This window comes from Lampris incognitus, chromosome 9, assembly GCF_029633865.1.
Source record: "Lampris incognitus isolate fLamInc1 chromosome 9, fLamInc1.hap2, whole genome shotgun sequence".
Classification (NCBI taxonomy): domain Eukaryota; kingdom Metazoa; phylum Chordata; class Actinopteri; order Lampriformes; family Lampridae; genus Lampris; species Lampris incognitus.
Genome location: NC_079219.1, coordinates 28,863,692 through 28,889,097, shown reverse-complemented (window position 1 = coordinate 28,889,097; position 25,406 = coordinate 28,863,692). Strand labels below are relative to the sequence as shown.

Here is a 25,406-nt window from a genome sequence, read left to right as displayed (position 1 = left end):
CCCATGTTGGTAGACAATGAAATAGACCGCCACACCACCTGGACGCCAAATGCAGTCATTTTGCAAGTTCCACACATTATCTTAAGACTGATGTAAATATGATTATAATGAATACTAATCAAATCTGATAGAGGGTAAACACCTGAATCTCTGAATGCCATTTTAGCTTTATGAATTTAGATAAAATAAGTTAATGTTTCTAATAAAGTAGAAATGCGAGGACAGATGCATTCAAAACAAAGTCTTAACTGTATGATACACCAAATAGAAAGCCAATTCCCAGAGTCTCCTTGACTGTAATTCATAACAGCTTAGCGGGCTGGAAGGAAAGAACAGTACAGAAGACACACACAAACATACACACAGAAGAAAACACACGCACAAATGCACAAAGAAACACACATACACAGACAAACTCATTCTCACTCAAGCAAGATAAGTAGTGGGAGGATAGTTGAATGTGAAAGCAGCCGTAAACAATGCTCACGAAACAAAATCAACAAAATACAGCCGCTGGAAGGCTGTGTTAAAACACCTTGAAGGAAAAAAACCCCATAGCGCTGCATTTAATACCATTATACTACCTAAACTGCTGTTAAAGCTTAGGGACCTTGGTCTTTGTAATTCCATGTGTAAGTGGTTATATGACTTTCTGACAGGCAGCCCTCAGACAGTGAGAGCAGGTACCAGCTTGTAATCTTCCATAGTTCTCCACACAGGAGCACCTCAGGGTTGTTGTCTTCGTCCCTTACTCTACAGTCTGTTCACACATGACTGTGTTACAACATATCATAACAGCACCAGTAAATTTGCAGATGACACCACAGTAAATGGAATGATTAATGACAACATTGAAGATGCCTGGGGCGTCCGGGTAGCATAGCGGTCTATTCCGTTGCCTACCAACACAGGGATCACTGGTTACCTCCCTGTGTTACCTCCAGCTCGGTTGGGGGTCCCTACAGACACAATTGGTCGTGTTTGTGGGTGGGAAGCCGGATGTGGGTATGTGTCCTGGTCGCCGCAGTACTGCCTCCTCTGGTCAGTCGGGCGCCTGTTCGGGGGGGAATAGCATGATCCTCCCACGTGCTATGTCTCCCTGGCGAAATGTCAGGTGAAAAGAAGGTGAAAAGAAGTGGCTGGTGACACCACATGTATCAGAGGAGGCATGTGGTAGTCTGCACACCTTCCCGATTGGCAGAGGGGGTGGAGCAGCGACTGGGACAGCTCAGAAAAGTGGGTAATTGGCCGGATACAACTGGGGAGAAAAGGGGGGGAAATTCAGAAAACAAAAAAACAAATAAACAATGAAGATGCCTATAGGAAGGAGATGATGGAACTATCCATATGGTGTCAAGATAACAACCTCTCTTAAATGCTGGGGAAAACAAAGGAGTTAATTGTTGATTTTAGGAAGCCCAAAACGGTTCAGACACCAGTTTACATCAATGGTGTCCCTGTTTAAATTGTGAAGATCTTCAGATCTTTCGGCATTCAGATCTCAGACTCCCTCTACTGGTCTTTAAACACCAATTGTGTCATTAAGAGGGCTAGGTAAAGAGGAGAGGTGACGATTAGCTAGCAGCAGTATGCCACGAAGCACCACAGATGCGATGTTTGCTTTGAGAATGTTGATGGAGAAGTATAGAGAAGGCCAGAAGGGTGGAGAAGTATAGAGAAGACCAGAAGGAGTTACATTGTGTCTTTGTGGATTTAGAGAAAGTATATGACAGGGTGCCGAGAGAGGAGGTATGGTATTGTATAAGGAAGTCGGGAGTTGCAGAGAAGTATGTAGGATTGGTGCAGGATATGTATGAGGGAAGTGTGACAATGGTGAGGTGTGGGGGTTGGAATGACAGATGGGTTCAAGGTGGAGGTGGGATTACATCAAGGATCAGCTCTGAGCCCTTTCTTGTTCGCAATGGTGATGGACAGGTTGACGGAGATCAGGCAGGAGTCTCTGTGGACTATGATGTTTGTGGATGACATTGTGAGCTGTAGCGAGAGTAGGGTGCAGGTTGAGGTATGCACTGGAGAGAAGAGGAATGAAAGTCAGTAGGAGCAAGACAGAGTATGTATGCATGAATGAGAGGACAGTGGAATGGTGAGGATGCAAAGAATAGAGGTGATGAAGGTGTATGAGTTTAAATAATTGGGGTCAACTGTTCAAAGTAACGGGTAGTGCAGTAGAGAGTTGAAGAAGAGAGTGCAGGCAGGGTGGAGTGGGTGGAGAAGAGTGTCAGGAGTGATTTGCGACAGAAGGGTACCAGCAAGAGTTAAAGGGAAGGTTTACAAGAAGGTTGTGAGACCAGCTATGTTATATGGTTTGGAGACAGTGGCACTAACGAAAAGACAGGAGGCAGAGCTGGAGGTGGCAGAGTTGAAGATGCTAAGATTTTCATGGGGGTGACAAAGAAGGTCAGGATAAGAACGATGGTTTGGAGACAAGGCAAGAGAAGCAAGATTGAGATGGCTTGGACATGTGTGGAGGAGACATGCTGGGTATATTGGGAGAAGGATGCTGAATATGGAGCTGCCAGGGAAGAGGAAAAGAGGAAGGCCAAAGAGGAGGTTTATGGATGTGGTGAGAGAGGACATGCAGGTGGCTGGTGTGACAGAGCAAGATATAGAGGATAGGAGGAGACGAAAACAGATGATCTGCTGCGGCGACCCCTAACGGGAGCAGCCCAAAGTAGTAGTAGTAGTAATGTGTCATTAAGAAGGCACAACAGAGACTATACTTTCTCAGATGTCATAAAACAATTCTGAATGTCCACAAAAACACTTGTCAATTTCTATCAGACCACCATAGAGAGCATCCTTACTGGAAGCATACTGGTGTGGTTTGGCAACCTGACTAAACAGGACCACAAACAACTGAGAAGGATAGTAAAAACGGCTTCAAATATCATAGGAGCAGCACTGCCACAGCTTCAGGACATGTACACCTACCATTGCAGAAGGGAGACCCTCAGTATGATGGAAAACAACATCCACCCAGCACATAGTCTATTCTCCTGCGTCCCTCAAGACAATGCTTGCAGAGCATCAGAGCTCCGACCAGCCGCCTCAAACACAGTTTTTACCCCCAGGTGATCAGAATAATGAACAGTAGGCTCCTCACATAAATTTCAGTGTTTTTTTATTTAGTGGGAATTCTTATTTCTTATCTATTGTTTTTGTTATTATTCATTATTTCCTTAAATATATTTTTAAGGGCTGAGAGCGCCAGGGCATATGCATTTCATTGCATTTGAAGGTACATGGTACTTTATGTATGTATATGACAATAAAGAGAACTTGAATTTGAACTTAAGTAGTGACAGTGGGCACAAAATACAAAAGACCTGGCTAGAAGTTGGAAACTAGACTGCAGAAAGTAATGTCACCTGAGAGATACAGTACAAAAAGTAATTGGAGGGCAGTCACCATCATACCAACTAACCAGGAACTTTTTTTTCCCCAACAGTTTAGTTTTAACAAAACTGTATATTTGTACTTCATTTTCAACTAATATACTACTACCTAATCTACAGTTTATTAAGAAAACATTAAACTCTCAGTGGAAGTTCATGTCACATGCAAACAACAAACACATCTTTTGTATCAAATGATTATAACCTACTGTTAGCCAATTATGATTGGCCAACAGTAGGTGAGAGACAAGAACTTCAAACTGCTCACTACTGGCTAGCATCTCTGTCAGGTAAACAACGTCATATAGTATCTTAATATTGACGTGCCTATGTTATGTGACTGTGTTTTAATTGCCTTGTATATTTTGCATATTGCAAGACAGCAAAGCTCTATGTTTGAGAGGGAGCCCAGACATGTCTTGTGGCATGATGGACTGATAACACAGGTCAGTCTTGAAAACTAGTCCACGTCAAAGAACTTCCAGCTTTCTTGCTGCGTTCTGTGAAACTAGCAAAACACTCAAGGAGGCAAAACATTTTTATTCGCCTCACCTGAGCTGTAAGTGTCACTAAAAATATCTTGGGTAAAGGTTGGGGTGGCATGGCAGTCTATACCGTTGCCTACCAATATGGGGATCGCCTGTGTGAATCCTCGTGTTACCTCAGGCTTGGTCAGGTGTCCCTACAGACACAATTGGCTGTGTCTGCGGGTGGGAAGCCGGATGAGGGTATGTGTCCTGGTCGCTGCACTAGCGCCTCCCCTGGTCAGTCGGAGCACCTGTCCGGGGGGGGGGCAGGGGGGCTGGGGGAATAGCGTGATCCTCCCACGTGCTATGTCCCCCTGGCAAAACTCTTCACTGTCAGGTGAAAAGAAGCGGCTGGCAACTCCACATGTATCGGAGGAGGCATGTGGTAGTCTGCAGCCCTCCCCGGATTGGCAGAGGGGGTGGAGCAGCGACCGGGACGGCTCGGGAAGAGTGGAGTAATTGCCCGGGTACAATTGGGGAGGAAAAAAAAGGAGGGGGTATCTTGTGTATTTGTTACAAATATGGTATGATATTTTGACAACCTAATGTCATCATCTGGACCATATAACGCTTAACATTTCAATTTGGGTGGCGTAAATAAAGACGATTTGAAATTTTCAAGGGTAAAACAAAACAAAACCCCGCCATCTGTAATGGGTGCAAAGCATAAACAAAAAAAGCCAAACGAAGTTGAAAAGTAAAAAATGGCCAGATTGCAGCATGACAGAAAAATAAATGAGCTGTAAAAAAGAAAACAGCTACAGTTCACACTAGGCGAATAATACAGTGGAAAGTTGGTTATGAAAATATAATCAGACAAAGAAAACTACTCATTACATGCAGAGGAAAAACCAGCTGGTGACAAATATACTCAATATTTGTCTGTGAAAAGCAATTGGCTTAACAAATGGAGGAGAGTTCATAAATCCAACAGTGGGCTAAGAATAAGAGTTTTTGCAGTGTGCAACCACATCACATCTGCAACACACCCTACTGAAGTTTGAGATGAGGATGTTTTCCACTTCAACAGTAGCTGATGGCATTTTGAATTTTGTGCCATCATCCAAGACCACCATGCATTACTGCCTTAATGATCACAACCATCACTATTATCCTAATCAGCTTCATAATCATTTATGATCATCAGTGTTATCATCACCATGACTCACGATCGTTTTGATCAGCTCTCTGCCTCGATAAAAAGAATAAAAATATGCAAAAAAAAAGAAAAAAGGGCCAACTATCTGATATGTAAAAATCAGAATTGCCAAACAGAGTCTGCACAGACTTGTCTCAGAGACAATTCAAAGGAAACCTTTTGATAAAAAGTTTCATTATATTGAGAAAAAAAAACTTTTGACATTCATTGTGCAAGGACAGCAGGATATTACAACAAGTGCAAAGCTGGTCCAAGACAGACGGTTACATCATGCCACTCTAAGTATATGCAACCCTTGTTCTTTATCTGTGTGCATTCCAGCAGTGTATGGTTGCACCTGAAAAGAGAAGCATAGCAATAGATGTTATGCTGTCGATTCAGTGTACCATGATGAAAGTGAACGTTTAAGAGAATCAGATGCACAAACATGTTGTGAGCTCTGGAGTGGATCATATGTCTAAAAAATACTGTGATGTGACTAGGCTATGGACATGTTTCCAACACACCATAGTGTAAGACTGTATTATAAGACATGACGCTATGGGACATTAAAGAGCACACTGCTGTAACCTAGTGAACCAGTAACCCAAGTATCGCCAATTCATATCCCAGAACCGCTGTAGAAATCCTAGTTTAGCCTTGGCTGATGCACAGATAGTTTCTTGAATCAGGATCCCAAATGTGGCTTTTTTGCCCCCAGCCAAGGGCCCTTCAAGCAATTTTGAGAACGATTGCCCCAGGTGGTGATGCTCCAAAGCCGACAATGTGCTGCGCCCAGTCTAGTAAACTCAAACAAAAACCTGAACTCATTCTGTTTTAACAAATACATTACTATAACTAATTTACAGAGATACCGCCCCCCCTTTTTTTCTCCCCAATTGTATTTGACCAATTACCCCACTCTCCGAGCTGTCCCAGTTGCTGCTCCACCCCTCTGATGATCGGGGGAGGGCTGCAGTCTACTCCATGCCTCCTCCAAAACATGTGGAGTCACCACCCACTTCTTTTCACCTGACAGTAAGGAGTTTCGCTAGGGGGACATAGGACGTGGGAGGATCACGCTATTCCCCCCAGTTCTCTCTCTCCCCCAAACATGCGCCCTCAACCGACCAGAGGAGGTGCTAGTTCAGTGACCAGGACACATACCCACATCCGGCTTCCCACCCGTAGACATGGCCAATTGTGTCTGTAGGGACGCCCGACCAAGCCGGAGGTAACAGGGATTCGAACAGGCGATCCCTGTGTTGGTAGGCAACGGAATAGACCGCCATACTACCCAGACTGAGAGTAAATTTTAAGTGGGATGAAACTCTCAGGAAGTGTTCAAGGACACACTAGGACCCCGGGAGGGACTTAACCATTAGGCAAAGGTAGGCAACCGCCTAGGACCCCCAGGTGCCTAGGGCCCCAAAGGACCTCATAAGAATACCAGTTAAACTTTTACGCTTGTCATTTTATTTATTTCTTTAGAAGGTATATCTTAACATATTATTGCGCCCCCTAGACACAAAGAAACATCCAACTAGCAACCTGAATTAAGGGAGGCACAATGGTACTTGAGACATGCTGACAAAAACTAATGTGGTGGTGAGGATGGTTAAAAATATAGATCTAAAAGAAGCTATGAGGAGTGTTTCACAGTGTTTTATCACTCCGTTTAATTATGACGCCTCTATATGACCAACATAAGCAAATGAGACCACTGGTGAGATGATGATATTGCTATGCAATCCTTCCAAAATGCTTGTCGAAACAATTTACAGCACACTGCTGAGATAGTCACACTTGGAGATATATTGCTTCAGCGCTGTATATCCTACAATCACCTGTTTTTCCAAAACACCGCTACATCTCTCCCTCCTCTCTTCAAAAGTGAATGTTCATCTTTAAACAAGAGGCTATGCTTATGCAAAATGAAGCTGTTCTTCAAAAAAAAACTCTACTGCTTCTTTCCAAAGGGACATACAATAGAAAAAAAAAAAAAATCAAACACACACCAAAAGGTAGAGAGCACAGACATGCAGCGGGCATTTTCCTTCTCACAAATGAAGCAGGAACAGGGCAAGCGGAAAGAAGGCTGGATTTCACAGGCAGTGAGGAGAGAAACTAAAGCAAAGACAAACTGCAAGACAGACAGCGAGGGAGGAGCCCACTGCCAGACATGGCAGCAAAGGCGACTGCTGAAGGTAGAGTCGGTGGGGGTGCGGGGTGGGGTAGGGGTGGTGTTTGGAGAGAAGCAAGCCTAGTGATAAAAAAAATTACAGAGAAGTTCAAAACAAAGAGGGTGCTCCAGAAAGGAAGAGCCAACTGCGAGATACATGACTGAGAAACGGATCTCAACAGCGGGATCCTGTTCACAGACCAACACAAATGAGAGACAACATAATTTGACTGACCATAGGGTGACGTTTCCCAGTTTCTGCCAATAGTCCGACTGGATTTTTGATTAAGAAATGAACTCAACCACTGGTTCAGAGTAACTACCGAAGAGTATTTCATTTTATGGAAGTCACAACGAGACACTTGCTCCGACCAACTGATCAGCATTTCAAGCATTGGTTGCTGGTAAAGGCCCACAGTTTTAGCATCAAATAACGGAAACAAACTTTTCTCTGGCTGGTATTTCCCTGCTGGTGTATTTTATTTTTCACTACATTTACTGAGGGCAGAAAATAGTGACAGTTGCAGATTTAAGGTGTTGGAGAACGTTGACAGGCAAAGTAAGACTCAGAGAGATGTGTGTGGAAGTAAGGCCAAGAGAGAAATGGACCGAAGGAAAAAGAGGGGGGCGTCTGGGTAGCGTCGTGGTCTATTCTGTTGCCTACCAACACAGGGTTCGCCGGTTCGAATCCCCATGTTACCTCCGGCTTGGTCGGGCATCCCTACAGACACAATTGGCTGTGTCTGCAAGTGGGAAACTGGATGTGGGTATGTGTCCTGGACGCTGCACTCGTGCCTCCTCTGGTCGGTTGGGCGCCTGTTGAGGGGGTAGGGGGAACTGGGGGGAATAGCGTGATGCTCCCACGCGCTACATCCCCCTGGTGAAACTTCTCACTGTCAGGTGAAAAGAAGCGGCTGGTGACTCCACATGTATTGGAGGAGACATGTGGTAGTCTGCAGCCCTCCCTGGATCAGCAGAGGGGGCAGAGCAGTGGCCAGGATGGCTCGGAAGAGTGGGGTAATTTGCCGGATACAGTTAAGGAGAAGGGGGGGGAAGAAGTATTGGTAGAAGACAAGTCCTTTGAGGAGTGCTGCCCAGGAGGTGAGAAAGAAAGAAAGGTGGATTCTTATCATCCTGACATTATTAGAAAATAGTAATTAAAATCAGAGCGATGTAAATAACAGTAGAAGGGCTGTCACTGATAAATCAGCTTGGATGCTTTATAGAAATCTAGTAACTTCAGGGTGTCCAGGTAGCACAGCAGTCTATTCTGTTGCTTACCAACATGGAGAATGCCAGTTCAAATCCCCATGTTACCTACTGCTTGGTCGGGTGTCCCTACAGACAAAATTGGCCATGTCCGTGTCTGTGGGTGGGAAGCCGGATGTGGGTATGTGTCCTGGTCACTGCACTAGCGCCTCCTCTGGTCGGTCAGGGTGCCTGTTCAGGGGGGAGGGGGAACTAGAGGGAATAGCGTGATCCTCTCACGTGCTACTTCCCCCTGGCGAAACTCCTCACACAGGTGAAAAGAAGCGGCTGGCGACTCCACGTGAATCGGAGGAGGCATGTGGTAGTCTGCAGCGCTCTTGGGATCGGCAGAGGAGGTTGAGCAGTGACCGGGACAGCTCGGAAGAGTGGTGTGATTGGCCAGGTACAATTGGGGAGAAAAAGGGGGAAAATCGATGTTAAAAAAAAAACAAAACAAAACTCTAGTAACTTCAAGCCCATGCGTTGGTGTGTGTGTGTGTGGGGGGGGGGGGGGCTAAGAACAGCCTGATTACAAATAAGAAAACAGCCATTACTGAGTGAGACTAAGAAAATTAGAAGATAGTAAGAGAATTGAGTTCAGTCATGAGTGCATTTATTCACAAACATTTATTCACTCAATCTCTGTCTCTACGATTCTTTCTTGTTTTCATTTCCATTTATTCTCTTTCTTATCCCGTCAGCCAGAGAAGCTGTTTCATTCTTCCAGTATGTGTGTGGACTCACTGAAATCTAACTGTGGGTAGCAAGATCACAGAGAGACAGACAACAACGTAGACAGACAGGCCGTCTTTCTCTCTCCTCATACCTGTGTACTCCAGATGGAAGCCGGCAGCTGAGACACTGATGTCAGACTGGAATGTCAGATACAGGTTATTGGAGGTGCTGTTCAGCAGTTGAGGAATGGTCGTACCTGCAATCATAAACCAAACATGCACAACGTTACACAACAGAAAGGTGCAGTCCACTAATTTACCCACAGACTAACATTCATGGGTGTTTTGTCCACAATGGCGTGCTAGGGCACTACCCTGACTGATGTGGACAGAGAATAACAGGCAAAACTTAATTTGAAAATGAATCATATGTTCTTCAAGATAAAATCCTGGAGACTCTTTGTAATTACAGTGACGTTTGTCCATTCCAAATACAAGAGAGCAATTCGAAAGGAAACCACCAGTGACACCAGTACTATGAACCTCTGAAATGTTATCATTATTCTTCAGAGCTCCTTAAACTGTACGTTACATCTCAAGCTCTCTGCTCTCAAAATACAGGGCTCCTGTGTGTACCCGAAGTTAAAGAGGAGTCAGCTGGTGGCAGGGTCTTTTCCTATCGGGCCCCGTTCTTGTGGAATAACCTGCCTGTTGCCGTCAGACAATCAGAGTCTGATGAGTCCTTTAAATCCAAACTTAAAACTCATCTTTTTGCCTTAACCTACATTTAGTTGTCTTTAAATTGAGTACTTCACAGTCTGCCTGCATGGTCAGCTTCTGTCTCAATTAATTTACCAAGCACTGTTCTGCCGATGAGATATAGAGTACAGATTATGGCAACTGTTCTCTCTCACGTCTTTCTCTCTCTGAATGATGTCTTCCTGTCCTCTCCCTGTATATGTAAATGGTGTGATGCGAGTCTTCCCCGTGTGCACATCCGTCCTCCTCCCAGGTTTCAATGGTGATGGTGGTTGCCACCTGGACACAGCTTGGCATCCTCCTCATAACACTCTTTATCTTATAAATCCATATAATTTTGTTATCCTGTTTCAATGTTATATCCTTCTCTCACTAAGATGTGTGACTAATGTCTTTTCTTGTCTCTGCTCCTGTCTACATGAATGGTGTGACGTGAGTCTCCCCTGTGTGGATGTGTAGTCTGCTCTCCTGTCAGGTCTACATGGTGATGGTGGTTGCGTGGCTCGGGTCCTAGGCTCTTCCAGTGGCATCTGGGCACTGCTTGGCATCCTCATCATATTTTTCATATATCTTCCATTATAATTCTGTAATCTTCTTTCAATGTTGTATTCCGTAAATTGTGTTTTATTCTGTAAACACAATATCCATTGCCTGTCTGTCCATCTTGGGAGAGAGATCCCTCCTCTGTTGCTTTCCCTGAGGTTTCTTCCTATTTTTTTCCTCCCTGTTAAAGTTTTTTGGTGAGTTGTTCCTTATCCAATGCAAAGGTCTAAGGACAGGATGTTGTGTTGCTGTAAAGTCCCCTGAGGCAAATTTGTAATTTGCGATATTGGGCTATACAAATAAAACTGACTTTCGATAATTACAAAGCTCTCAGGCTACATGTGAATTGATTTTTTTTTGTCTATAACAAAAATAGGCAAAAAAATACATGAATATGGTTTTTGGATCCTGTTTGCCAATAATTTTACCTTAAAATTTATATTGAGTAATATAACTACAAATTACATTTTACGAAATAATTACATAGGTCAACATGTTAGTGAATTTTTGAGAATTTTGCTAAAAATGTTTCCTGACTTGCGACAACTGGTCATGTTATGCACCCACCACGGGTAGACATAAGGAGCAAATACAGCTTATGTTAGGCTAACAGTTGCTTGATAGAGCTTCAATCAAAATCCACCTCAACCAGTCCAGAAATGCATAAGAGAGCAATCCTCAAAAATATCAAGAGTCAACATTAGTGATGAACATATCTAAAAGTAATTATTTTTACACCTCTATGCATTTTTACATAGGACTGAAAGAGGCTTGGATTTGGATTTGGACCTGGACCTTATGTGGTCAGGAAATGTGCGTCAGGCTTTGGAGGTCTATTGGGGTCACCATTGCCACACAAAAAGACAGGACTGAACCTGGGTTTTAGCTATGGTAAAAAGGTCTTCTAAAATATGGATCTGCCATATCTGCTTGTTAGACACAAACCCTTGACCCCTTTAAACTCTCCAGCAGCTAGGGTTGCCAACCATTCCTTAAAATAAGGAATCGTGCCTTATCATATAAAAAATATATAAATAATGTATATAAATAATGTATATATATATATCTGTATATATGTGTGTGTGTGTGTATGTGTGTGTATAGTGTAAGGCACATTATATTTGTTAAGCCCGTGCTGCCCTGTCCATCCAACCCCTGTCCCTGTCCCCTGTTCCTTTTTTCCATTTCAAGGAGTTGGCAACCCTACCAGCAGCTGTCTTAACATTCACATAACAGTACAAGAATTCTTGTTCGTTGATTGATTCGAATCAATGCAGCCAATGCTTTGTAAGATTTACCATTTACCTTTGAGAAGCTTTTCATTCCAGCACAGTGGATGTCGCTAAGTGAAAGTGACTTTGGTTAACTTGTTAACAAGTTATGCTAGCCCACCTGTAGCTAAATGCTACATAGTACAATCAGATCTCATCTACTACAATCATTCCTCTTTATCTTTACAAATAAACCAAAAGCTGACATTTTAGTCTGCATGCCTTTCTACTGTGGTCTCAATATGCTGCTCTGGTATTGTATAACTCAGGAAATCCATACACAGCTTCTCTTTCATTTTGGTAATAGCTTCTGACTACAAAAACAGTTTCAAACCACAGTAACTTGGACTGTCTACTTTTAAGATATTGGCTACACATGGAAAGAGGAGGTTGAGAGGACAAAAGTTTAGGTTTAGACTTAGATTTTCATCTCTGAATGGTGCAGTGCACTGCAAGCCACACTGGTTCACACAAAACTCTGGACAGCTAAAATTTGTCTCCATTGAATACAACGGCCCAAGCATGCAAAGCCATTCTTGCTCATTTTCCTGGGCATGACCCACCTGAAATTAACCAGTACAAGGCAATACTATCAGCATTCTTTTCTGGGTTGTTCAAATGGAAACGCCCACTCAGCCATTAGCAAAAAGCAGAGACGTGGGTTAGCGCTGATGTACGACCCCCCCCCCCCCCCACACACACACACACACACACATACACACAGTTCGCTGACAGTGTAAGCATGGAGAGTGACGAAAGTGTTAAAAGAAAGTGCAGAAACCCACGTCAGGTCACATAGGAAAAATGTTTTTTGAAAAATAGCATTTTTATGCTACAACATATTTACTTCGACCAAAACTTGGGACATAGGGAATACTACTGGGAAACAAGAGAATGATATATAAACCTCAAAAAAAAAAAAAAGGATCCTCCCATTTAAAATGAGCCACTACGAAAGCGTTCATAATTTGGATATTTGTAGAGTAGGAATTGTCTCAAATACGCCAGCACTATAAAGTGTCAAAAAGGTTACTGTTTTCATGTACATTTTCAGGGTTGTTGCTTTAATATGAATATTAGATAATACCGAGACAAAATTACACTTGATGGTTTTTAGATGTGGAAAAGTATGTGCTTTTCAAAAGGGGTGGTCTATGAATAGTTTCAAAAGTCAAATGGCTCACATTTATAAAACAGCAGCACAAAACAAACAAACAAACAAACAAGAAAATTTCCACTTGAGGCAACAAGGCATCTGTGACAAATCAGCTAGGTCTGTAGATTAAACCTGATATGATGCTGAGATTGCAAAGTCCAAAATGCTCTGCCTTTGAAAATCTATTACAACAAAATCACTTTCTTGGCGAGGTAGTCCTCACTTTCAAAGACTCAGAATCAAGAAATAGCCTAAAGATGTCCAGATTTGTGAAGATATGTAAGTTAATAGCCTTATAGTAGTTTCTTTGCACAAGAAAATCAAGGATACATCAATAGTGTTAACAAGATGTGTACACAGTCAGGTAACATTTCAAAAAACAAATATACACTGAATAAAAGTAATTTTTAAGACTGTTTACTCATTAAACTGCCCAACATTCTGGACACTGCAGTTCTTGGCAGTAGCCATATGCTTTCACGAAAACCCTGCTAAATGGACGACGCTTAGTGCCAAGTCATTCTACGCAAGCTGATTCTGGCAGTAGTGTGCATCTCCAAAGTACTCCAAAAGAAGATCAAACTCATTAGCATGACCATGCACCACAGAATTACAATCCTAATTTGCTGGCATTCCTGGTGCATAATATTCAGTATGTGTGGGGCCACTGAAGTTGAGATGTTCTGTATTCCAGTCCCATGCCTTAAGCAATTTCCATGGAGACTCTTACATATAATCGAAGGTGCCCCCTGGAAAAAATTGATTGCAAGCCATTTAAACACAACTAACCATTTCACACCATGGTACAGCCCTGCACTGCAAGTGACAGCTATGCTGCATTGCTATCACAGTTTTTGAAGAATTTCCTTCCAAAGGGAGATATCGACCATTTTAATATTTCTACATCATCTCCCACAAAAAGTGATAGCCGATATACAGGACTGAAAGTCATTAAACTACACCAGAACTACTTACGTCTGTGGGTTACCAAGTGGCACAAGTTTCATTAAACTCCATCCAAACACAACTCACAACATCCCCATAACTAATGTGTTTTCTACACGATTCCTTGGCACTCTGCTTAGTGAATTCTTATCTTGGAAACCTCATATCAGGGCCATAAACCCAAAAATGGCTAATAGTATTGATATACGAGGCAAAATCCATCACTTGATCAACACTGAGGTAGTCACTATGCTACATTATTCAATGGTTTATCCGTATATCAATTATTGTAATATAACTTGGGCTAGTACTCATCAGACCAAACTTGAGCCCATATATTGTCTTCAGAAACAAGCACTAAGAATAACTTGTGTTCGTCGAAGACATTCTTCTCAGCCTCTATTTCTTCAATTAGGTGTTCTCAGTGTTTTATCAAGTCAACCATTTCCAGATTGGTTTATTTGTTCATAGTTCCTTTAAAAGAACCCTCCCCCCTTTTTCATGACATAGTTGCATACAATTATCAATTTCATACTTACTCCACACGTAGATCTTCTCTCCTTAGACCCCCCCCCAATGCACATACTTCCCAATCTGTTTAGTATATTCTACTGAGTTTCCAAAATATGCCTTTGTATTTTTATTTATTTTTTTTAAATTTTCTTCACAGCAGTTTAAAAGAGCCCTGAAATCACTTCTCCTAACCAACCAATATTTCCCATATGGTCTGCCTATATAAGCTGGATCCAACCAAGATTTTCCTTTGTCATTCAAGTCTGAAGGTCTATTATCAATATCGCTTGTTTTTCTTAAATATATTATTTATGTTTATTTTCTCCTTTTTCTTTCTTGTCTCATGAAAACTCTAAGCTATATCATATGAGTGTATGTTCTTAGTCTGTTAATGATAGTGTTTGTGTATACTTGCATGTATCATGAATGAGTGTTCTTGACATGCTTGTGTGTGTCTTGTGACTATGACTGACTGCTGTAACATGGGTGTTTATGGGATGCATTGTTGTCAAGGTGCTGTGCTTAATTGTGTCTCTGTCTCTTGCTATGTCTGGAATTATTGATTTATACATACAAATTGTGCATACCGCATTGCTGTAATTATTTCTTGTAGTATGCTGCCTGGAGAATGCCACTTTTCAAGCCCTTGGAGAGTTTTTAGGCAATTCTCCTTCACATTCCTTTTCAAATTATTTATTGTATCTTTTTTCAATTTAATCTTTTCTTAATTTTCTGAAAAAAAATTAAATTCCCAGCCAAATAAGGCATATAATATGAAGAGTGCCACTGCAGGATGTAGTAGAGTGTGCAGACAAGGGAGGCATTTTTAACCTTTTTACCTAGGAGTTTAACAGGTTTTGCAACAGGACTCTCAAAGGAGATGCCAAATGTCATCGGCTCCATCACCACCACCTCTGCCTGCTACTCAGACACATGGCCTTTGTGTTTGTCTGAATTTCAATCAAACGTAGATGTTTGACTGAAACAGGAGCTGACAACCAAAATTCAGCCATACCTGAGTAGCTGCCGAGTCTTGGAGCATTGCCATCAACGCCGTCGAAGAAATCCAACGAATCCCAGTTGTGTTCCGTGGCAAAGGTTACAACTTGAATCTTTAAGGGAAAAATACTTCAATATGACTGAAGAAAACAGAACATGAATATCACTGAAAAGCTAAATCTACAAACACGGTACAAAAATGACCATGTCATTATTTTAGACAGGCCTGATTAAAAGGATTGTGGGGCTGATTTGGTTTCAAATTGTCTTCTAATAAAATACTACTAAGGTCTCAGAGAGAAGGCCCCCTCACTTGGATTCCGGCTCCTTCGGGAACTGAGATCTTCCAGGCACAGTTCAGATAGTTGGCATAAGGCTCTGGGTATCCAGGAGAGAGGATGGTACCCCTGCGTTCAGTTAGCACACCACCGCAGGGAACTAGAGAGTGAGAGAGCGAGAGAGAGAGAGCGAGAGGGAGAGCGAGAGGAAGAAGAAGAAGAAGAAGAAGAAGAAGAGGAAAAAAGGAACAGTAGCCACGTGACTGAGTTAAGAGTGGGCTTTGTGAAGTCTACACATGTTAGCACAGAGAGGAGTGGGCACGGGCCGCAGCAGGGAACAAAGAGATTCAAGCCTCTCAAAGTTGAGTTGTTCCCATTTCTAATTCTCTGCATAAACTGGCCTTGGGGAAGCAAATTTACAGTAGTTCAAGATGAACCTTTCACCTAAAGTAGTCGTTGAGGTTAATAAGAATGTGTATTCAGGCTATTTTTTTAAGCAACAAAATGAAGGATGTGTGTTTGCATATGTGTGTGTATGTGTGTGTATGTGTAGAGGGGGCTGTTGATAGGAGGAAGGCATGGGGCTTGCAAACTGTATACTTTAAAAGCTAGAGATAGATTTATCAATCATGCATGCCTGTCTAGAACAGTTGATGCAGCACACTTCTACCACATCAATGCCTCGTTGCCCAAGCGAAAGCTAATATGAAAATATGCTAATTAGGTTATAATGTCATGCATTTGGATTTCCAGACAGGGATAGATTGAATCTGGCAACAGCCTACTTACTGTATGAGTGCTCAACACTGAAATCCCAAATTCGAAATTACTTTGGCTCAAGACATAGTCTACACTAATCTGTTGCAAAGACAAAAAAAAAAAAAAAACAAAACAAAACAAAAAAATTGACCTATTTGGTGGAGTATTGTCGCAAAGACTGTACCATCCCTTCACTCCTATTTGGAACACTGTTACACCTCAAGGGGGATTTAAACGTATTTTGTACAGTCTGTGCCTCCCTCATCAAACTCAATTTGTAGACCATGCCTCCCCCAAGGCATTAGCTGCACAGCATGGAGCACAGTCCTCTGTTATGAAATGAATTTAATCAAAAGTCTTGAAAAAAACAGGAACTGGGTTGTGTGTGCACCACATATGATGTACACACAATGCTAATAAAGCTCAAGTCTTGGAAAACTAAACAAGAACATCTCCCCCTCTCAAAGCTAGAAACCAGATGACCAATACTGTATAAGGGCCATTAACATGTAAAACCTCACTGAAACTAGTACTGTGGACCATAATGTACTCCACGTTATGGTGGCTATTACTAATAGAAGCAAAAATGTGCTTAGAGCGAAGTGCTTTCTCTTTTTTTGTCATCTTATTCTTACTGGAGCTGTAAATTGTGTGTGTGCGTGTGTGTGTGTGTGACAACACAAAGAACACTCTTCTCATTACTTACAAGAGGGAAACTGTTGAAACTGACGTGCTCAGTAATTCAGTCTCATCAGTCATAGTCCTTACAAATCACATATTTCATCTCACAAATAATGTGATTTTCTTAATTAAGCAAAACTTGTTCCCATCAGTGCCATGATGAACAGATTTACCAAGCCTCTAAGGTTTCCACTGAACGCTGAGCTGGAATCCCTTGGCTAGTTTTCTGTCTTACCTCTATATTGCAGAAGTAATATTTTTTAATATATAATTAGCTGTCTTCCCCCTGAGAAGCTCAGTAAAATACAGACCTGAAACTTTTCTTTGTTCCATACTTTCCCGTCGCAAGTACAAAATTTTATTCAGTACATTGTAGAGAGGGCCATGTAATACAGAGTCATCTGTGGCTCCAATAGGGTAGAAAAACGCTCCTAACAGAGTCTCACTTTCCTTTCACCTATTCATATGGGTACTGATCAAACAAGCCAGCGATGCTATGTGCACGTCTGGCACTGGGTGCTGTCTATAATGGACTGTAATGAATGGTACAGCCTCGCAGACAGAAATCCATTAGTGTTAAACAAGACAAAGGACAGAACAAAATACATTTTCTTAAACCACTGAAATATAGCCATATAGCTGGCTCATTATTGCAATAAGCAATGGTTTATTGGCCTGTTAGAGACAGGATAAAGGAATATCTCTAACACTTTGGAGAGAATTGTCGGAATATCAAAATGTATTTCATTTTTAATCATCACGCCACTATCAACCCACTGTTATGTTATCACCAGTCAGATATGTCAAACATCTATGAAGCCACTCTGCTTATCATCATTTTTATTTCAGATATTCAGAATAGAATAGCCCTGTGATGCACTGGCAGCCTGTCCAGGGTTTCTCCCCGCCTGCAGCCCTATGACTGCTGGGATATTTCTCCACAGGCTCCAGCATCCCTTGACCCCGATTGGGATAAGCGGCTTGGATAATGGATGGATATTCAGAATAGAAAAGTGATGGAGAAGTCTATGCTGAAACTGTCAGCCCACTGAGTTTCAAACCTTCTCACCACAGAAAGACAAATGTCCTCTGCTCGTTCTGTGGATATAACCCACCGATTTGAGGAACAATGGACAACCTAATTCCATGTACCTCTAGCTGTGGATTTGGTTAATCAGGTGTTTATGCTCAAGGTTACCTAGCTATTGTATTGTAAAAGCTCTCCTGAGGGACCATCGACGAGACTGTCACTCAAATAAGAGGAAGTCACTGCAATGTTCAGCACACGGAGGACATTGTGCCCTTACGTCACAGAACTGGATGCCATTTATCAAGGACAAGGATTTAGCCTTTATATATGACAATCGCTAGTTTCCGATATCCATCAGATACTGGAGGATTTGTCTTAATGGACAAAGCATGACAATATTTCAAAGTGATGGCACTGAGAAGAGGGGGGCGTGAAAGGGGAAAAAAATGATGATTCTTAGCAAAAAAATAAAAAAAATAAATAGAAAGTGCAGCAAATAAAAAAAATTCACATTATTCAAGTAAGTCTGCTGCAATTTCAAACTCATCAATATTTTACAGGTGATATTAACCCTCCCACACATACTTGAAGAATCATGCCAAAATGACTTCTTCATTCCTTTCGTCCCAGGCAAAGCATGAGAGAAAATTAGCCCTATTTACCTTGCAGCAATCACACAGCGGAGTAATCATGCTTTTATATAATCACCGCCACAGCAGCCATCTCAAACCGACGCATTTTGCATGTGGTGTTTTCAACATGAAAATCGATTAACTTCGAAACCATGACTGAATTAAATGACTTGCATTATCATTTCAAATTCGGCTCTTTAAATGAAAAGCTGGAGGAGGTCAATGTCATTGAAACCTTGGGAGCTGCTGTGAAAATTTCATATCAAGGTGACGTTAGTTAAGGGACACCTGTAGCTACAAAGTGGGTATACAATAAATAATATGATGTGGCTCAACTTTGGAGATCAGACCCTATTGAGTCATTCTTGTACCATTATTTGTACATAGCTAAGACTCAACCGCCAAACCACCTTGATTATAGAGTATAGTGTCTTGATGGGCCATTTTCTGTGTGAATGCCTTATCTATAAACAGTCTGCAAACTCAAGACTAATAAACCAAGGCTCTATCTACAGTGCATTATAAAAACTCTGTTGTTAGCAAACATTCAACATACAATCCAGCCACTGGGGATGCACAAGCCAGTGCATGGGGAAATTATTTCTCTGCATTTAACCCATACTAGCTGTGTAGCTAGGAGCAGTGGGTCGCCGCCACGCAGCGCCCAGGGAGAAACTGCAGTTCATCTTGCCATGCCTCGGTCAGGGATACAGACAGGAGTATTAACCCTAACATGCTTGTCTTTTTTGATGGTGGGGGAAACCGGAGCACCCAGAGAAAACCCACCGCAGATATGGGGAGAACATGCAAACTCCACACAGAGGACGACCTGGGATGACCGGCCAACTCCCCCCCCCCCCCCCCAGGTGGGACAACCCTGGGGTTCGAACCCAGGACCTTCTTGCTGTGAGGCAACAGCACTAACCACTAAGCCACCGTGCCACTTTGTGCCAATCCCAAGACTGGATAATTGGGGAGGGTTGCGTCAGGAAGGGCATTAGGCATAAAACCTTTGCCAAATCAAATACACAGATCATAAATCAGATTTCCATACCGGATCAGTCAAGATTACCAACGACCGCCACCAGTACTGTTGGCCAGCAGAGTGCTGGTGGAAACTATGCTACTGTTGGGTGAAGGGGGAGACAGAGGGAAGGCACGTCCAGAGGCAGTGGGAGAGGAGGAGCGGTAGGAGTGTGGAGGTGAGAGTCAGAACTTTGAATGTTGGAAATATGACTGGTAAGAGGAGCAAGCTGGCTGATATGGTAGAGAGAAGAAAAGTAGATATACTGTGTGTGTAAGAGACCAGGTGGAAGGGGAGTAAGGCCAGCAGCATCGGAGGTGGGCTCAGGAGTGATTTTGTGACCGAAGGGTACCAGCAAGAGTGAAAGGGAAGGTTTAAAAGATGGTAGTGAGACCAGCTATGTTGTATTGTTTGGAGACAGTGACACTGATGAAAAGACAGGAGGTAGAGCTGGAGGTGGCAGAGTTGAAGATGCTAAGATTTTCACTGGGAGTGATGAAGATGGACAGGATTAGGAATGAGTATATTAGAGGGGCAGCTCAGGTTGGACAGTTTGGAAACAAAGCAAGAGAGGCAAGATTGAGATGGTTTGGACATGTGTGGAGGAGAGATGCTGGGTAAATTGGGAGAAGGATGCTGAATATGGAGCTGCCAGGGAAGAGGAAAAGAGGAAGGCCAAAGAGGAGGTTTATGGATGTGGTGAGGGAGGACATGCAGGTGGCTGGTGTGACAGAGGAAGATGCAGATGACAGGAAGAGATAGAAAAGGATGATCCGCTGTGGCAACCCGTAACGGGAGCAGCCGAAAGAACAAGATTGTTAGCCATCATTCCTAAGTGATAGTGCATTGATGTTAAGATTCTGAGGGATCATTGGACATTAAAAGTTAGTCTCAGTAGTGAAGCTTTCAAAACATTGTAAGGACAGAAGTGACAGAAACTAAATCTCCAATAAAACAGGAAAAAAACAGCAGCAACACCAACTCCTGCTAAAATGACCGATGCTTGACAAAAAAAAGTACAAAACAGATGTGCAGAAATGTGAGAGAAAATTGAGGCTATGATTTATTTTGCCACATTAACGATATCATCATCACTGCAAAAGTTCCATGCATAGATCAAGATTTGGCACTTGAGGTTTCAGATTCAAACTTGGCTTCAGCTGTGAGATAACCTACTTTAAAACAAGCATCAAAAGCATCATGGGAGAGATTGCTTTGCTAACTTAACAACCCCTTTGAGTCCCATGAGCTAAAAGTTAATGTAATTGGTCAGGGATAATTAGAGACCATGACAGTCATAAAAGGATGAAAGATCCCCACCCATCTCAGTTTTTTCTTGGCTCATACATCATATTTACTGCAGGTAGACAGCTGCAAGCAATGCATACACAAGAAGTCACTACTTAACATCATCTGAATGCATGTAAAAAGGCACAGGCAAAAAGAGAATTTACTGGAAACTTTAAACAGAGATAATTCAACAGACATTTCTTTTTTTCTGCAGTATATTTAATGTAGTAACGGGAGCAGCTGAAAGTAGTAGTAGTAGTAGTAGTATATTTAATGTTGTAGTACAGGTGTTTCCCCAGGGAATGCACAAGAAATGCAATATGTTCATACTGTAGAAGTATATACTTTCTTTATCATCTTGATTTTCAAGATGTATTGGGAGGAAAATTAGACATGTCATTAAATAATCAGAAAATAATGTAAGGTTGTCAATAGTTTTCCTTTGGCTCATATACTATATTTGTCATGAAAATCATGATCACTACGGAACGGTTTCAGTTTATAAATTTGAAAATTACAGCCGATACTGGTTCCGTTATTTCCTGTTTGTTTCCATTGATATTAATGGAGCTACGCCTGAACACAAAATTCTTGGACAAATTAAGCATCAAAGCTAGCAACCCTGCCAACTCTTCAAGGTCCATAGCATGTGCTCCAAGACGCTTGTTAAAACAAGAACAGTAAAAGTACAACCCACTTCCATCTCCTCAATACAATGTATTTCTTAATTGCCATAACCTCAAGAGCACATCATCTTGCACCAGGGGTGCACTCTGACTTGACCTTCCAATGCAAACGTAGACTGAGATGGCTTAATTGGTCTTGAGCAGCCATTACAAAACCATTTTCCTGTGCTTGTAAAACAAGCTGTGTACCACAATGCTTACTCTTTGGCACCTTGGAGGAAGCATTTGAACCCATGGTGACCTCCATAATGTGGCCATGCTGAGTATCCGCTGAGGCAATCTGTGAGCCGATGTAGTTTTGCACAGCAAATGTGGCTGAGATACAGCTATTACCTGCACTCTTGGGAGAAAAAGGAGAGGGGGAGCAATGAATGTGTCTAACGCTGTGACTCAGTTTTCAAAACTGAGGAGACACAAAAATAAATATAATAGAGATAATAAAGAGATATTAAATGACGCATGTGTGGTAAATGGCTTCACAAAGTCATTGCCTAATTGTAAATATGTTTCATTGTAAATATTTAACAAACATACTTGAATGAAATCTGATGTTATCTGAAAATTTGCTTAATCAAAATGAAAACTATGTGCCCAAAGGGAAGGCACATCAATTTGAATAAGGGAAATTAATTCCGTAGAGTTGCACTGAGCATGACAGGAATATGAAACCTGAAAAGGGGGAACTTAACTTCATTACGTCATTTGTGAATGCTGAAAACATTCTTTCTTATTCCTTCCTTGTAATGCAAGAAAGTCGCCACACTCGGAAGTCCTTACAAAGACTAACATTGCTATTTGCCATTGCAGCATTACTGCAGAAGTCCACAGGCACAATATCTGCTAACCTGATCATTATGCACTTCGAGGAAAAACCTCAATTTTTAGTTCTTTTTACAGCTCCCACAATTATTCAGCCAGCTGCTGTAGTCATCAACATTGTCATCACTCTGTCCTTGTTTCGGTACGTTGGCAATCATGTGTGAAGCGCAAGTGTTAAGTTCAGTTAGTGATTCAGATGGCCCTAACTTGATCAACAAAAGAGGCATCATTTGAATTACCGTACTGGAAGAAGACAGGAAAAGACATTCACAGTGTTGTACCAGTGCTAAATACTATACCATTTGGCAAAAATAGGGGCAGATTTTTTTTTTTGCACAGAAAAGTGGTGTACTTACTTTCCATGTTATTATTATTTATTTATTTTTTAAAATGTCCCCCCCTTTCTCTCCCCAATTGTATCCAGCCATTTACCCCACTTTTCCAAGCTGTCCCTGTCGCTGCACTACCCCCTCTGCCAATCCGGGGAGGGCTACAGACTACCGCATGCTTCCTCCAATTCATATGGCGTCACCAGCTGCTTCTTTTCACCTGACAATGAGGAGTTTTGCCAGGGGGACATAGCGTGTGGGAGGATCATGCTGTTCCCCCCGAACAGGTGCCCCGACTGACCAGAGGAGGCGCTAGTGCAGCGACCAGGACACATACCCGCATCCGGCTTCCCACCCGCAGACACGGCCAATGGTGTCTGTAGGGACGCCCGACCAAGCCAGAGGCAACATGGGGATTCGAACTGGCGAGCCCCTTGTTGGTAAGCAACGGAATAGACAGCTATTCTACCTGGACACCCCGTTACTATTACCATAACTATTACTATTATTGTGGCGGACACTAGGGGCTATGCCTCTCACCCAGCAGGGTTGTGAGCTGGGGGCGTGGTTTACGTTCCCGGGCTCGCTGGTGCAGGGTTGTTCCTGCTACAGTTTGGTTTTTGGAGTTGAGGAATATACATCAAACTCGCCTTCGTCTGCTGTGTTTTTCCTCATCCTGCCACATTGGTGACCCCGAATTGAACATGTTTGGAGCAGAAGAGGAGTGTGAATCCACTTCGGCCACGCCGCCCCAACTCTCACAGCCGGCCGTTCTCGCCGCGGCTGTGAAGCTCCCAGAGTTCTGGCAGAGCGACCCGGCCTCGTGGTTCCAGCATGTCGAGGCGCTGTTCCATCTGGGTGGAATCTCCGCGGACGACTCCAGATACTATCTGGTCGTCGCTGTGCTGGACCAGCAGTCCACACGCCGGGCCATGCAGCTGTTGCGCGCCCCTCCGCAACACGATAAATACGTCCCCCTCAAACATCTTCTGCTCCGGAGGTACAGCCTATCTACCGCAGAGAGGGCAGATAAAATCCTTTCCCTATCCGGTTTGGGCGACGGGACGGCTGCGGATCTCATGGACAATATGCTGTCGCTGCTAGGCTCAGACGAATGCGGGTTCCTTTTCCCGCACGTTTTCCTGCGCCAGCTTCCGTCTCCTGTGCGCGCGGCTTTGGCTAACTCCCCGTGTCTGGCCGCTGGTGACTGCCAAGGTTTGGCTGAGGAGTCCTGCTGGCTACCAGACAGTTCTCTGTGCAGAGTGTGGCATCAGAGCCTCTGCAGCCGGCGTCGGAGGACGCGGACCCGGCGGTGGTGGCTAGAGTGACTGCACGGAGACAGCGCGGGAGAGGCCTCTGTTTCTTCCACCAGCGGTTCGGCGGCAAGGCGAGGCGCTGTGTCCCTCCGTGCACGTTTGAGGCGCCGGGAAACTCCTGGGCCAGCGCTCAGTAGCAGCTGTGGGCGCTGGCGGACGTAGTGAGCTGCTCTTCATTAAGGACACGATGTCAGGAAGACGGTTTCTGGTGGACTCAGGCTCGCAAAAGAGCCTACTACCTCCTGCTAAGACAGACAGGTCGGCCGAAGGCGGCGGCCCACAGTTAAGTCCAGCTAACGGTTCGTCCATTGCGACGTTTGGCACAAGGTTGGTGACTGTTTGCTTCCACGGGCGCCATTTTGAGTGGGACTTTGTAGTGGCCGCCATTACTGTTCCTATTATCGGCGCGGATTTTCTGTGTGCTAATGGTCTGCTGGTTGATGTTGCAAACCGCCGTTTAATTGATGCTGTGTCTTTCGCCACTTTTCCGTGCGAGACAGGGGGAGCCGGGCCGTTAACACACGCTAACTTTTTAGCATTAGGTGATGTTTTTCCGCGTTTGCTGGCGGATTTTCCATCGGTGACTACGCCTGCCTTTTCCACCGCGGTTACTAAACACGGGGTAGAACATTTCATTCCCACTCTGGGACCGCCAGTTTTTGCGCGCGCGCGGCGCCTCGACGCAGTAAAATTGGCTATAGCTAAGGAGGAGTTCGCCATCATGGAGCATCTGGTTATAGTGAGGCGTTCCAACAGCCCGTGGGCCTCGCCGCTTCACATGGTGCCCAAGGCGGATGAGTCGTGGCGGCCTTGCGGCGACTTTCGCCGCCTGAACAACGTCACCGCCAATGACCGCTATCCCATCCCACACATACAGGACTTTTCCACACTCCTGGCAGGTACCGCTATCTTCTCTAAGGTGGACCTGGTGCGCGGCTATCATCAGGTTCCCGTGCGCGCAGAGGACGTGCCGAAGACCGCAGTCATCACCCCATTTGGGCTTTTTGAGTTCATGCGCATGCCTTTTGGCTTGAAGGGGTGTTAGAAGACTAGACTAATACTTTATGTCTATCTCTGCGCAGATGAAGTGGATTATTAAACCGTTATAAAGAATCGTACTGACTACCGAACTTCTGCTGGAGGGAAAAAATGCAGCCTTCGTTTATTCGGTCGTTTTGGGAGAAGAAGAAA

The 25,406-nt window shown here is 43.3% G+C and overlaps 1 protein-coding gene across 1 annotated transcript in view; it reads right to left on the bottom strand.

Annotated features, from left to right (window-relative positions):
• The window catches only part of LOC130118211 (CUB and sushi domain-containing protein 3-like), a 473,370-nt gene that overhangs the window by 125,264 nt on the left and 322,700 nt on the right, over nt 1-25,406 (bottom strand). The window contains 3 exon segments of the mRNA XM_056286604.1: nt 9,338-9,442; nt 15,388-15,484; nt 15,685-15,809. Coding sequence (XP_056142579.1) covers nt 9,338-9,442; nt 15,388-15,484; nt 15,685-15,809 — 327 coding nt within the window.